We start from the raw sequence: 12,918 nt of genomic DNA on the forward strand, positions 1-12,918 counted from the left end.
TAGCTTTAGCAGTGCGGAGGCGCCTCCGTGATACAGAGAAGAGCAGTCTCAGTTGAATGACAATGTTGAAACCTGTGAATTTGGATCAAGAAGGTCATTCTGAGAGAGATAGCGGGAGAGCTGGCCAAGGACGGCACGTTCAAGAGTTTTGGAGAGAAAAGAAAGAAGGGATACTGGTCTGTAGTTGTTGACATCGGAGGGATCGAGTGTAGGTCTTTTCAGAAGGGGTGCAACTCTCGCTCTCTTGAAGACGGAAGGGACGTAGCCAGCGGTCAGGGATGAGTTGATGAGCGATGTGAGGTAAGGGAGAAGGTCTCCGGAAATGTCTGGAGAAGAGAGGAGGGGATAGGTCAAGCGGGCAGGTTGTTGGGCGGCCGGCCGTCACAAGACGCGAGATTTCATCTGGAGAGAGAGGGAGAAAGAGGTCAGAGCACAGGGTAGGGCAGTGTGAGCAGAACCAGCGGTGTCGTTTGACTTCCAAACGAGGATCGGATGTCGTCGACCTCTTTTCAAAATGGTTGACGAAGTCATCTGCAGAGAGGAGGAGGGGGGGGGGGGGGGAGGAGGATTCAGGAGGGAGGAGAAGGTGGCAAAGAGCTTCCTAGGGTTAGAGGTAGATGCTTGGAATTTAGAGTGGTAGAAAGTGGCTTTAGCAGCAGAGACAGAAGAGGAAAATGTAGAGAGGAGGGAGTGAAAGGATGCCAGTCCGCAGGGAGGCGAGTTTTCCTCCATTTCCGCTCGGCTGCCCGGAGCCCTGTCTGTGAGCTCGCAATGATCGTCGAGCCACGGAGCGGGAGGGAGGACCGAGCCGGCCTGGAGGATAGGGGACATAGAGAGTCAAAGGATGCAGAAAAGGAGGAGAGGAGGGTTGAGGAGGCAGAATCAGGAGATAGGTTGGAGAAGTTTGAGCAGAGGGAAGAGATGATAGGATGAAGAGGAGAGGGCGCGGGGAGAGAGCGAAGGTTGGGACGGCGCGATACCATCCGAGTAGGGGCATGTGTGGAAGTGTTGGATGAGACGGAGAGGAAAAGGATACAAGGTAGTGGTCGGAGACTTGGAGGGGAGTTGCAATGAGGTTAGTGGAAGAACAGCATCTAGTAAAGATGAGGTCGAGCGTATTGCCTGCCTGTGGAGTAGGGGGGAAGGTGAGAGGGTGAGGTCAAAGAGGAGAGGAGTGGAAAGAAGGAGGCAGAGAGGAATGAGTCAAAGGTAGACGTGGGGAGGTTAAAGTCGCCCAGAACTTGTGAGAGGTGAGCCGTCCTCAGAAAGGAGCTAATCAAGGCATCGAGCTCATTGATGAACTCTCCGAGGAACCTGGAGGGCGATAAATGATAAGGATGTTAAGCTTGAAAGGGCTGGTAACTGTGACAGCATGGAATACAAGGAGGCGATAGACAGATGGGTAAGGGAGAAAGAGAGAATGACCACTTGGGAAGAGAGGATCCCGGTGCCACCACCCCGCTGACCAGAAAGCTCTCGGGGTGTGCGAGAACACGTGGGCGGACGAAGAGAGAGACAGTAGGAGTAGCAGTGTTATCTGTGGTGATCCATGTTTCCGTCAGTGCCAAGAAGTCGAGGGACTGGAGGGAGCATAGGCTGAGATGAACTCTGCCTTGTTGGCCGCAGATCGGCAGTTCCAGAGGCTACCGGAGACCTGGAACCCCGTGGGTCGTGCGTGCTGGGACCACCAGATTAGGTGGCCGCGGCCACGCGGTGTGGAGCGTTTGTATGGTCTGTGCAGAGAGAGAAGAACAGGGATAGACAGACACATAGTTGACAGGCTACAGAAGAGACTACGCTAATGCAAAGGAGATTGGAGTGGCAAGTGGACTACGCGTCTCGAATGTTCAGAAAGTTAAGCTTACGTAGCAAGAATCTTATTGACAAAAATGATTAAGATGATACAGTACTGCTGAAGTAGGCTAGCTGGCAGTGGCTGCGTGTTTGATTTGTAGCTACTGGCAGTGGCTGCGTTGTTGACACTACACTAATCAAGTCGTTCCGTTGAGTGTAATAGTTTCTACAGTGCTGCTATTCGGGGGCTAGCTGGCTAGCTAGCAGTGTTGATTACGTTAGTTGCGTTAAAGAACGACAATAGCTGGCTAGCTAACCTTGAAAATCGCTCTAGACACACAATTATCTTTGATACAAAGACGGCTATGTACTAGCTATGTAGCTAGCTACGATCAAACAAATCAACCGTTGTACTGTAATGAAATGAAATGAAAATGTGATACTACCTGTGGAGCGAAGCGGAATGCGACCGGTTGTTGAGTGCGGAAGTCTATTCGGTAGACGTTGGCTAGCGTTGGCTAGCTAGCAGTGTCTCCTACGTTAAGGACAACAAATAGCTGGCTAGCTAACCTCGGTAAATTAAGATAATCACTCTAAAACTACACACTCTAAACTACACAATTATCTTGGATACAAACAGCAAAGACAACTATGTAGCTAGCTAACACTACACTAATCAAGTCGTTCAGTTGAGTGTAATAGTTGCTACAGTGCTGCTATTCGGTAAACGGTGACGTTTGCTAGCTGGCTAGCTGCTGGGCAGATGGCAGTGTAGACGCGTTAGGACGACGAAATACGAATAATGAACGCAATTATCTTTGATACAAAGACGGCTATGTAGCTAGCTAAGAAGAAATTGCTAAGATTAGACAAATCAAACCGTTGTACTATAATGAAATGTAATGAAATGTAATGAAAAGTTATACTACCTGCGGACCAAAGTGCGAATGCGACCGCTCGCTCCAACCCGCTCGCTCCATTAGGACTAACTTATTCCTTGCCACCCATTTTGAAACTAACTGCAGCTCTTTGTTAAGTTTTGCAGTCATTTCAGTCGCTGTAGTAGCTGAGATGTAAAGTGTTGAGTCCTCCGCATCCATAGACACTCTGGCTTTACTCAAACCCAGTGGCATGTCGTTAGTAAAGATTGAAAAAAGTAAGGTGCCTAGACAGCTACTCTGGGGAATTCCTGGTTCTACCTGGATTATGTTGGAGAGGCTTCCATTAAAGAACACACTCTGTGTTCTGTTAGACAGGCAGTGGCAACCCGCCATTCAGGGTAGGTGGGGCTCTGACCCACATTTTTAGCAAAATAAAAAAATATGATTGTTTTTGGGGGGGCTTGCCTGTTTTGCATGTTATTTTGGCATAATACTTGTCACATACCAGTTTGCATACAACGTAAAAAATATATATCATTGAGTTAATAAAGCCGCATACAAACATGGTCTCTTTTTTGCTTTCTTGAGTAAGGGAGCTCCAGAATGCAGGTGTTTCAGCCTAGCTCAGTGCTTTCTGTGGTGGTGGGGCAAGCCAGCAGAAAATACGGAGCGTTGTGCTGTGATTGGCTCAGTGTAATGTCACTCTTGGGGACACTACGTCACCGCCAAGTCTAAGGGTAGATCTAGAAAATTCTAGCCCCTTGGGTGCTGGCATAGAGTTACATTGGAAGTGCCCATCCAAGAAGGCTCAAAGGTCATTGGCCACAGATAAAATGACGTTAAATCACATTACATGTACAGTAGCTTTGGACTGATCATGTCAACATCATACTTTCAAAATCTTAGCTAGCAATCATCATCATGAATCAAGTCGACAATCTACTGGCAAATCCTTTTTAATCCTTGTCATATGAATAGAAATAATGAAGAGAAATTATAGATAAAGCATATCGGTGGTCATCGGCCATTGCACATGAGTATTACATAACAAGTTGGAAATCGCAAATTCAACAGTGAGTGGTTTGGAAGGAATCAGTGACAGTGGCTAACTGCAAGCATTGCAAAGCAATCACTAGCCTGCTATTCAGTGGAGTGGCTGTGTGGTCCCAAATCTGTGATTAAGGGGCTCTTTTCCAAGTTTAAAATGATAAACATTCAACATTGGCCATGCTGCCAATGAAGCATGATTTGTACCGTGCCCAAAACAACTGTTAACTTGACTTCAGTGAGTTCAAGACAACTGGGAAGTCGGGAATAAACGAGCTCCGATTGGAAAAATATGATTTGAACGGTCATCCAACTCATCCGGCCTCTTTCTAGAGCTACGACCTGAAGATCAATGACATCATCATGATTCGATCTTGCTTTTTTCCGAGTTCCTAGTTATTTTGAAAGCACCATAAATCCAGAGAATGCCAGACTTTGATGACAAAATTTGCCCATGAAGGACCACCATGCCACCTTCCTGTTCAAGTGAGCACAGCACAACAAGGTGAGTCCAAAAATGTATTGTATGCTGCTGCATAAATTATGTAATATGCCAGGGAGATATGTATACTGTAGCTAAGAAAGTAATACTAAGTGTATGTTGTGTAGAAAGCTGTTAGTAGCCCATGTGCCTCACCCTAATAATTTGGTCTATTTACCTCTCTTAATTTCGCCTACTGTTCTGACTTGATGGTGCACATACAGCCTATAGCCTGTTTTAGAGAAATGTAATAATTTAATATTGTAAGAGCTTTCATTGTCTGCTTATATACCCCTTTATTTATCCTACGGTTCTGACTTGGTGTACATGGAGAACACTGTAAGAACGTCCCATGTTCTGAATACTGTCACTGTACATTTCAAAAGTGCTAAACAAATAGTTATATAGACAATGGCCGTCCTAGCTCGCTCATTAATGTCTTAATCGAAATTGCCTCTTATCCTCCCCTTATGCCATAGTTTGTACATCTCAATTGTCATTAGAAACCACATTTGTTTAAGCAAGTCAGCCATATCAGCTATATATTTTTTTAAATGCAGTAAATGAGGCTGAATGAACAATTTCGCTGCCAGACAAGGCTCTGCTGATAGCCAGGTGTAGCAGTGGTAAGGTGTTTGGACTGCTGTTGGGACAGCTTTATGTAGGCCGTTTGTGGGCACCGTTTGTCACGGTTATAGTGGTTGATGTGTTGTATTGTATTGTGTAGTGGCTTTGGTGGCATGCATCCTACTTTCTCTTTTTTTGCCCCACCAAGATGTGCATGCTAAAATCGCCACTGTAGACCGGTAACTCTTTATCCACGATATAGCAGGGGGTGTAAAGCCATAACACATACGTTTTTCCAGCAGCAGACTATGATCAATTTCTCTCAGCCAATCATCAGTCATAAGTGCGGTGCTTGTTGAATGTCCTTCTCTATAAGCGTGCTGAAAGTCTGTTGTCAATTTGTTTATTGTAAAATAGCATTGTATCTGGTCAAACACCATTTTTTCCAAAAGTTTACTAAGGGTTGGTAAAAGGCTGATTGGTCGGCTATTTGAGCCAGTAAAGGGGGCTTTGCTATTCTTAGGAAGCGGAATGACTCTTGCTTCCCTTCAGGTCTGAGGGTGCACACTTTCTAGTTGGCTTATACTTAAGATATGGCAAATAGAAGTGCCAATATTGTCCGCTATAAACCTCAGTAATTTTCCATCTAAGTTGTCAGACCCCGGTGGCTTATCATTGTTGATAGACAACAATCATTTTTGCACCTCTTCCGCACTTACTTTACGGAATTCAAATTGACACTGCTTGTCTTTCATAATTTGGTCAGATATACTTTGTGTGTGTACAATTGAATTTACATTTGTTGACTTCCTAACATATAAACCATGGCATGTTGATATATCACTACTGTATGCAGCATACACTTGTCTTGTTGTTATTAACAACAGTGAATTGATTCCATAAAACACATTTATTTAAAAAAAAAAAATAATAATAAATCTTCGAAATGTGCCCCTCCGGACGGTTTGTTGACCCTATTGACAGTTTTGGGTGATCTAGAAGTTCGGCCCCTTGCGCCAGAAAGGGGCGGGCTTGTGGATTGAGGTAATCGGAGTAAACAGTAAAGATGGCGACGTCTGGAGCAGGAGAGGGGGGCTCCAGCCTGAACGGGATCGTTTCCGAGATAGAACAGAAACAATTTACAGACCTACCAGCCGAATTACTTGAGTACATCTTATGCTTTCCTGTCCTCAAACATGTCGACATTTGCAACGTTTCCTGTAGCTGCAAGCGGCTACACGACGTTTGCCACGGCAGGGGGAAGGTCTGGGGACACCAGTACAAACTCAGGTGAACTGACATTATTATCTTGCTAACTATAGATTTGACTATCTAACGCTAAGTGGCATCTAAATCGCAGTTGCCTCTCTAAAATAGTATATCTATTTCAGTACAGTCAGGACAGATCCGTTATAGCGAGCAAGCAAGGGAGCTGATTAACGGCCGTTGATTTTCTGCTGATGCACCAAATTTGACATCACACAAAGCAGTAGGTACTATAGCCAGTTTAGCTAGGCAGCTGTACTACTACAATGTCTCAGTCAAAATGAACAATTTCACAATTATTGTCTTGTACCGTATCGTGCCGCTGAGGACAGATATTGAAATTGTGTGACCTTGAATGGTGGGAAATACAGTGATTGGACTGCAGGTCTTGTGTAACGTTAGTTGTTGCAAAAATCAGTTGGCTTGACATGGCACTTGGCTGATTGTTTTTCTCTGAGCCCCATGCAGTAACGTAGTGGTTCAGAATCTATTGGTATTCTTTGAAGGCCACGAACTATCAGCAAGCTACTTATCATTTGCAATTTAGGTAGTGCCTTTTGAGGTCAGTTTCGATTATTATTATTTTTAAACATGAAATGCATTATGAAACGATGACTTTACAATGTTTTTCGAGCTTTTTAATGGAAATTCCACAGCCTAAACAGAAAATATCCCATTGTCTCTGATCAGGTCCACATTGGGTAGACATCAATAGGAACATAGGAAATTACTATGTAATATTTCAGTTGTGTATATTACTTAGTTTTTATTTGATTACTTTCTTATTTTTCATTCCTTAACTGACCATCTCATCTCTGCTCAGGCAGTAGCAGTCAGCCAGGATATCTAAGATTGTCATCCCCATACTGTACTGTCTTTAGTCATCCTATTTATACTGAACAAAATTATAAATGCAACATGCAAGGAAGTTGTAAGTGATGTCTTTAGTAGTAAGCTTGAAAATAAAGGAGAGCCGCACACTCTAGGAGCTCAGATGCAAAAATGTAATATCCAACGTTTCGACAGCCAAGCTGTCTTCATTTTGCATCTGAGCTCCTAGAGTGTGCAGCTCTCTTTTATTTTCAAGTTTTCTACTCCGCTAGCCAGCACCTCGCCTAAATAGGTGTGCGTTTCTTTTTCTTCTAGATTGTTTAGTAGTAAGCTACCATGGTTGTCATTCTGACTTAGCCTAGCTATACTGATCAAAAATGTAAACGCAACATGCAACAATTTCAAAGATTTTACTGAGTTACAGTTCATCTAAGGAAATCACTCAATTTAAATAAATTCGGCACTAATCTATGAATTTTACATAACTGAGCAGGGGTGTGGCCCTGGGAGGGCATAGGCCCACCCACTTTGGAGCCAGGCCCAGCCAATCAGAATGATTTTTCCCCCCACAAAAGGGCTTTATTACAGACAATACTCCTTAGTTTCATCAGCTGTCCAGGTGGCTGGTCTCAGACGATCCTGCAGGTGAAGAAGCAGGATGTGGAGGTCCTGGGCTGGCGTGGTTACACGTGAAGTCAGTTGGACTTATAGCCAACTTCTATAAAACGATGTTGGAAGGGGCTTATGATAAATTAACATTCAATTCTCTGGCAACAGCTCTGGTGGACGCTCTGGCAGTCGGCATGCCAATTGCACGCTCCCTCAACTTGAGTCATCTTTGGCGTTGTATGACACAACTGCACATTTTAGAGTGGCTGTTTATGGTCCCCAGAACAAGGAGGACCTGTGTAATGATCATGCTGTTTAACCTCTCTGTGGGACGCTAGCAATTACATTACTATAAAATTTAACTTTCATGAAATCACACATTCAATATACCAAATTAAAGCTAAACTTGTTGTGAATCCAGCCAACATGGCAGATTTCAAAAAAGCTTTACGGCGAAAGCAAACAATGCTATTATCTGAGGACAGCATCCAAGCAAACAAACACAGACCATCATATTTCAACCCTCCAGGTGCAACACAAAACGCAGAAATAAAGATATAATTCATGCCTTACCTTTGACGAGCTTCTTCTGCTGGCACTCCAATATGTCCCATAAACATCACAAATGGTTCTTTTGTTCAATTAATTCCATCGATATATATCCAAATGTCCATTTATTTGGCGCGTTTGATCCAGAAAAACACCGGTTCCAACTCGCACAACATGACTACAAAAGTTACCTGTAAGCTTTGTCCAAACATTTCAAACTACTTTTGTAATACAACTTTAGGTATTTCTTAACGTAAATAATCGATAAAATTGAAGACGGGATATACTGTGTTCAATACCTGAGGAAAACAAAGTGTAGCTAGCTTTCAGGTCACGCGCCTCTAACAAAGAGTACACTTCCCTCATTCTGAACAGTGTTACCTCTTCATTTTCTCAAAGGAAAAACCTCAACCAATTTCTAAAGACTGTTGACATCCAGTGGAAGCGATAGGAACTGCAAGAAGGTCCTTTAGAAATCTGGATTCCCAGTGAAAAACCATTGAAAAGAGAGTGACCTCAAAAACAAAAAAATATGACTGGTTTGTCCTCTGGGTTTCGCCTGCCAAATAAGTTCTGTTATAGTCACAGACATGATTGAAACTGTTTTAGAAACTTCAGAGTGTTTTCTATCCAAATCTACTAATAATATGCATATCTTAGCTTCTGGGCATGAGTAGCAGGCAGTTTAATTTGGGCACGCTTTTCATCCAAAATTCCGAAAGCTGCCCCCTATCCTAGAGAAGTTAATCAGCTTATTGATATGCCACACCTGTCAGGTGGATGGATTATCTTGGCAAAGGAAAAATGCTCACTAACAGGGATGTAAACAAATTTGTGCACAAAATGTGAGAGAAATAAGCTTTTTGTTCATATGGAAAATGTCTGGGATCTTTTCTTTCAGCTCATAGAACATGGGACCAACACTTTACATGTTGCCTTTTTATATTTTTGTTCAGTATAGCTAGGCTGCCAAAGTGTGCTGCAGAGCTGTCTGACAATCATTTTACTAGTTCTTCAAAGTAAGGCATACTTTCACATTGTCTCTGGCCCTCTTGTCGTTGTTGTGTACGTTCCTCGCTCAGGTGGTCTGTGTGTATCTAACGTAACGTAGCAGATGTACAGGTGTATTCGTCCAGAGATCTGTATCTAATGACGAGATGCTCATGTCTCCGCCCTAACAATGGGAGTCGTTGTCCCAAAGGTGGGAAGGCAGGTGACAAACTTAGGTCCAAAATAAACCCATAGAAACACATTGGGCTTGTTTTGGACAGATTTTGGCTAGAGTAAAACCTTTCGCTTCACCTCTTCCTCTCTGATCTGTCTGAACCGCAAAAAGACTGCTGCAAGGAATTATGATCATTGTTGTTAATTACTATGTTTCTGAGCTGAACTAGGTTGAATATTTGCTTAATGAAAACTACAACTCCCTTAATCCCTGCATACCACATGGTTCTTGATTTGGTTTCTTTTGTGAATGATTTGATTTCTCTCTAGAGAAATGGCGCGTTAGGCTTCAAAAAACAGAATTGAAGTAATTGAACCGACGTTGGTCAATTAGTTGTTTAATAACCCCAAAAATTAAATGTTGGTTAATCGTTCAGCACTAAATTGAAGCCTAATGCAGATTGCAGACATTGGATGCTTTTTGGATTGTTTTATTGTGAGTGATCATGTGTCAGACTGTCACACACCTCAAGTCAATACTTTACATGGCTAACTGTCTGCCTTAACTTTCTGACTGCAGTCCCTTTTCCTACACTCCCCAGATGGCCAAGATTGCAGAAGCATTACCGCCAGAATGAGTGTTGTGATTGGCTGAAAGAATACAGAACGCGGCACACTGTTGGTCTACAAATACGACGAACAGTTGTATCCATCTCCCAGAGATTCTTCACGGAAGTTGTAAGTGATGTCTTTAGTAAGCTGCCATCGTTATTGTCATTCTGATTCAGCCTAGTTATACTGAACAAAAATATAAATGCAACAATTTCAAATGTTTTACTGATTTACAGTTCATATAAGGAAATCCGTACATTTTAAATATTCATTAGGCCCTAATCTATGGATTTCTCATGACTGGGCAGGCCTAGAATTGCATTTTATATTTTTTGTTCAGTGTACTTCATGGAGACGGAAAGAGGTGTTACTAACATTGTAAAAAATTTGCATGAAAGATACTGTATTTATTGGCCATCCTAACCCCACCACATCATGCTCAATGTGACTGGGCTGGCCTGATGGTGTATATGTGCATCGTGCGTGTAGTGGTGTCTGTATTTGAGTGTGTGTGAGCTGGGCTGGCCTCTTTAGCACTAACCCAGAGATCTGTAACGCAGCCTTGCGTTGGCCAGGTGCTGGGGGACAGCTTTGCTGAGATCGAGTCCCTCGGCGCCCCAGAGCACTTCTGTGAAGACGAGCTGCTCTCCATACTCAACTCAGACAGGAGGTAAGAATCATGTCCACACTCCAGTCCAGCACGAACAACTATCTTTGGCCATTAATTCTGTGTTCTGTGTTAATCCTCCCTGGAGCGTTGTAACAGTGGACAATGAAAATCTGTTTTTCTCCCTCCTCTCTTGCCTTCTTTCTCATCACTCTCCCCAATCTATCTTTCTTTCTCATTTTCACCTCCCTTGCTCTCTCCCTCTTTTGCTCTCTCTCCCTCTTTTGCTCTCTCTCCCTCTTTTGCTCTCTCTCCCTCTTTTGCGCTCTCTCTCCTCTTTTGCGCTCTCTCTCCCTCTTTTGCGCTCTCGTCTCTTCCTCTTTTGCTCTCTCTCCTCTCTCTCTTTCGCGCTCTCTCTCCTCTTTTGCGCTCTCTCTCCCTCTTTTGCGCTCTCTCTCTCTCTTTGCGTCTCTTCTTGCTCGCTCTCCCTCTTTTGCCTCGCTCTCCTCTTTTTGCGCTTCTCTCCCTCTCTTGCGCCTCTCTCCCTCTCTTGCGCTCTCTCTCCCTCTTTTGCTCGCTCTCCTCTTTTGCTCGTCTCTCCTCTTTTGCTCGCTCTCCCTCTTTTGCTCTCTCTCCTCTTTTGCTCTCTCTCTCTTTTTTTCTCCTTGCGCTCTCTCCCTCTTTTGCGTCTCTCCTCTTTTGACAGGTCTCCTCTCCCTCTTTTGCGCTCTCTCTCCCTCTTTTGCTCTCTCTCCCTCTTTTGCTCTCTCTCCCTCTTTTGCTCTCGCTTCCTTGTGCCTTCTCTCTGTCCCTCGCTCACTCTTTCTCCTGTCTCTCTTCACACTCTCTCTGCCTCCCATAGGAAAAGCCTGACACTGAAGTACTATGCAAAGAAAATCCTTTATTTCCTGCGCCAGAAGAACATCCTGAGGAGTTTAAAGATGTTTCTGGAACAGCCTGCAGAGCAGCAGTCAGCCCTAGAGGGTGAGTCATGGACGTGGAATGGGCCTAGCCATACACTACACTGCACTTAGGTTAATAATACACTTTCAAGACTTGCAGTGTAAACAAAGCAGTGGTGGAAGAAGTACCCAATTGTCATACTTGAGTAAAAATAAAAATACGTTAATAGAAAATGACTCCAGTGAAAGTCGCCCAGTAAAACTACTTGAGTAAAAGTCTTAAAGTATTTTGTTTTAAATATACTTAAGCATCAAAAGTAAATGTAATTGATAAAATGTACTTAAGTATCAAAGTAAAAGTATAAATCATTTCAAATTCCTTATATTAAGTAATCCACATTGCACCATTTTTTATATATATTTTTTTATTTACGGCCTGCCAGGGGCACACTCCAACACAATTTACAAACGAAGCATGTGTGTTTAGTGAGTCATCAGATCAGAGGCAGTAGGGATGACCAGGGATGTTCTCTTGATAAGTGCGTGAATTGGACCATTTTCCTGTCCTGCAAGCATTCAAAATGTAACGAGTACTTTGGGGTGTCAGGGGAAATGTTTGGAGTAAAAAGTGCATTATTTTCTAATGTAGTGAAGTAAAAGTCGTCCAAAAATAAAAAATAGTAATGTAAAGTACAGATACCAAAAATAAAGACTTAAGTAGTATTTGAAAGTATTTCTACATAAGTACTTTACACCACTCAAACAAAGTAACGCTGAATAATATGTACATAATAACATACATGTTGCGTGGGCTTAGCCATACACTGCACTGCACAATACACTCTTATCCTAGTGACTAGTGGTAACAAACTCAGAGAAACAGCTTGGTAAGCATCGTCTTCTTGTGAATAATGTTGGGAATCTTGGGCATAATGTTGGAAATAATGAGGTGTTTAGGGAAAAAAACAATGTCTGATTCCCTCTGCATTGTGGTTTTTGAAAATATCATAGAGTGAAAGTGTTCAGGTCATAAGAAAAAATGTGGTGTATAACCAGCTTTTAACCATGTATTTTTACAGTCTCCTATTGTCTCCTCTCCTGTTGTAGGAGCTCTGCTGGTAGACCAGTACTGTAACCCCCTGGCAGATGTGTCATTGGATGGTATATCCTCCCAGCTGGAGGAGATCACTGACAAGATCAAGAAGATGCTGCGGATAAAGAACCCCTCTCATCCAAGCCTGAGGGTCACACAAGGTTGGTCTGGACTGAGGAGTTGGAGAGAAACACATGTTCTCTCAGTGTCTCTTAGGCATGAATACAAAGAGCTGATACCAAAGCAAAAAAAAGTAGTCTTCATGTGGAAAAGTAGTCTTCATGTGGATTTGAAGCAGAATAATTAGTCTGTCGTTTTGAGTCCATGCACATTCATATTGACATACAATCCTTTTTTGTTCTGAAAATGTCAAACTTGATTTTAGAGTTAACTCGCTCTTTAAAATATCTAACCAGGTACAGTTGAAGTCGGAAGTTTACATACACCTTAGCCAAATACATTTAAACTCAGTTTTTCACAATTCCTGACATTTAATCCAAGTAAAAATTCCCTGT

General features: G+C 42.9%; 1 protein-coding gene across 1 annotated transcript in view; it reads left to right on the plus strand.

Moving 5' to 3' along the window:
* Nucleotides 1-5,809: 5,809 nt before the first annotated feature.
* LOC111957588 (F-box only protein 21) overlaps nucleotides 5,810-12,918 on the plus strand; it is a 14,804-nt gene continuing 7,695 nt past the window's right edge. The window contains 5 exon segments of the mRNA XM_070437039.1: nucleotides 5,810-6,060; nucleotides 9,792-9,927; nucleotides 10,362-10,471; nucleotides 11,271-11,392; nucleotides 12,418-12,582. Of these exon segments, the coding sequence (XP_070293140.1) occupies nucleotides 5,837-6,060; nucleotides 9,792-9,927; nucleotides 10,362-10,471; nucleotides 11,271-11,392; nucleotides 12,418-12,582 (757 nt within the window). The 5' untranslated portion in view covers nucleotides 5,810-5,836.

The sequence above is a fragment of the Salvelinus sp. IW2-2015 genome, linkage group LG33 (assembly GCF_002910315.2).
Source record: "Salvelinus sp. IW2-2015 linkage group LG33, ASM291031v2, whole genome shotgun sequence".
In the NCBI taxonomy this organism is placed as follows: domain Eukaryota; kingdom Metazoa; phylum Chordata; class Actinopteri; order Salmoniformes; family Salmonidae; genus Salvelinus; species Salvelinus sp. IW2-2015.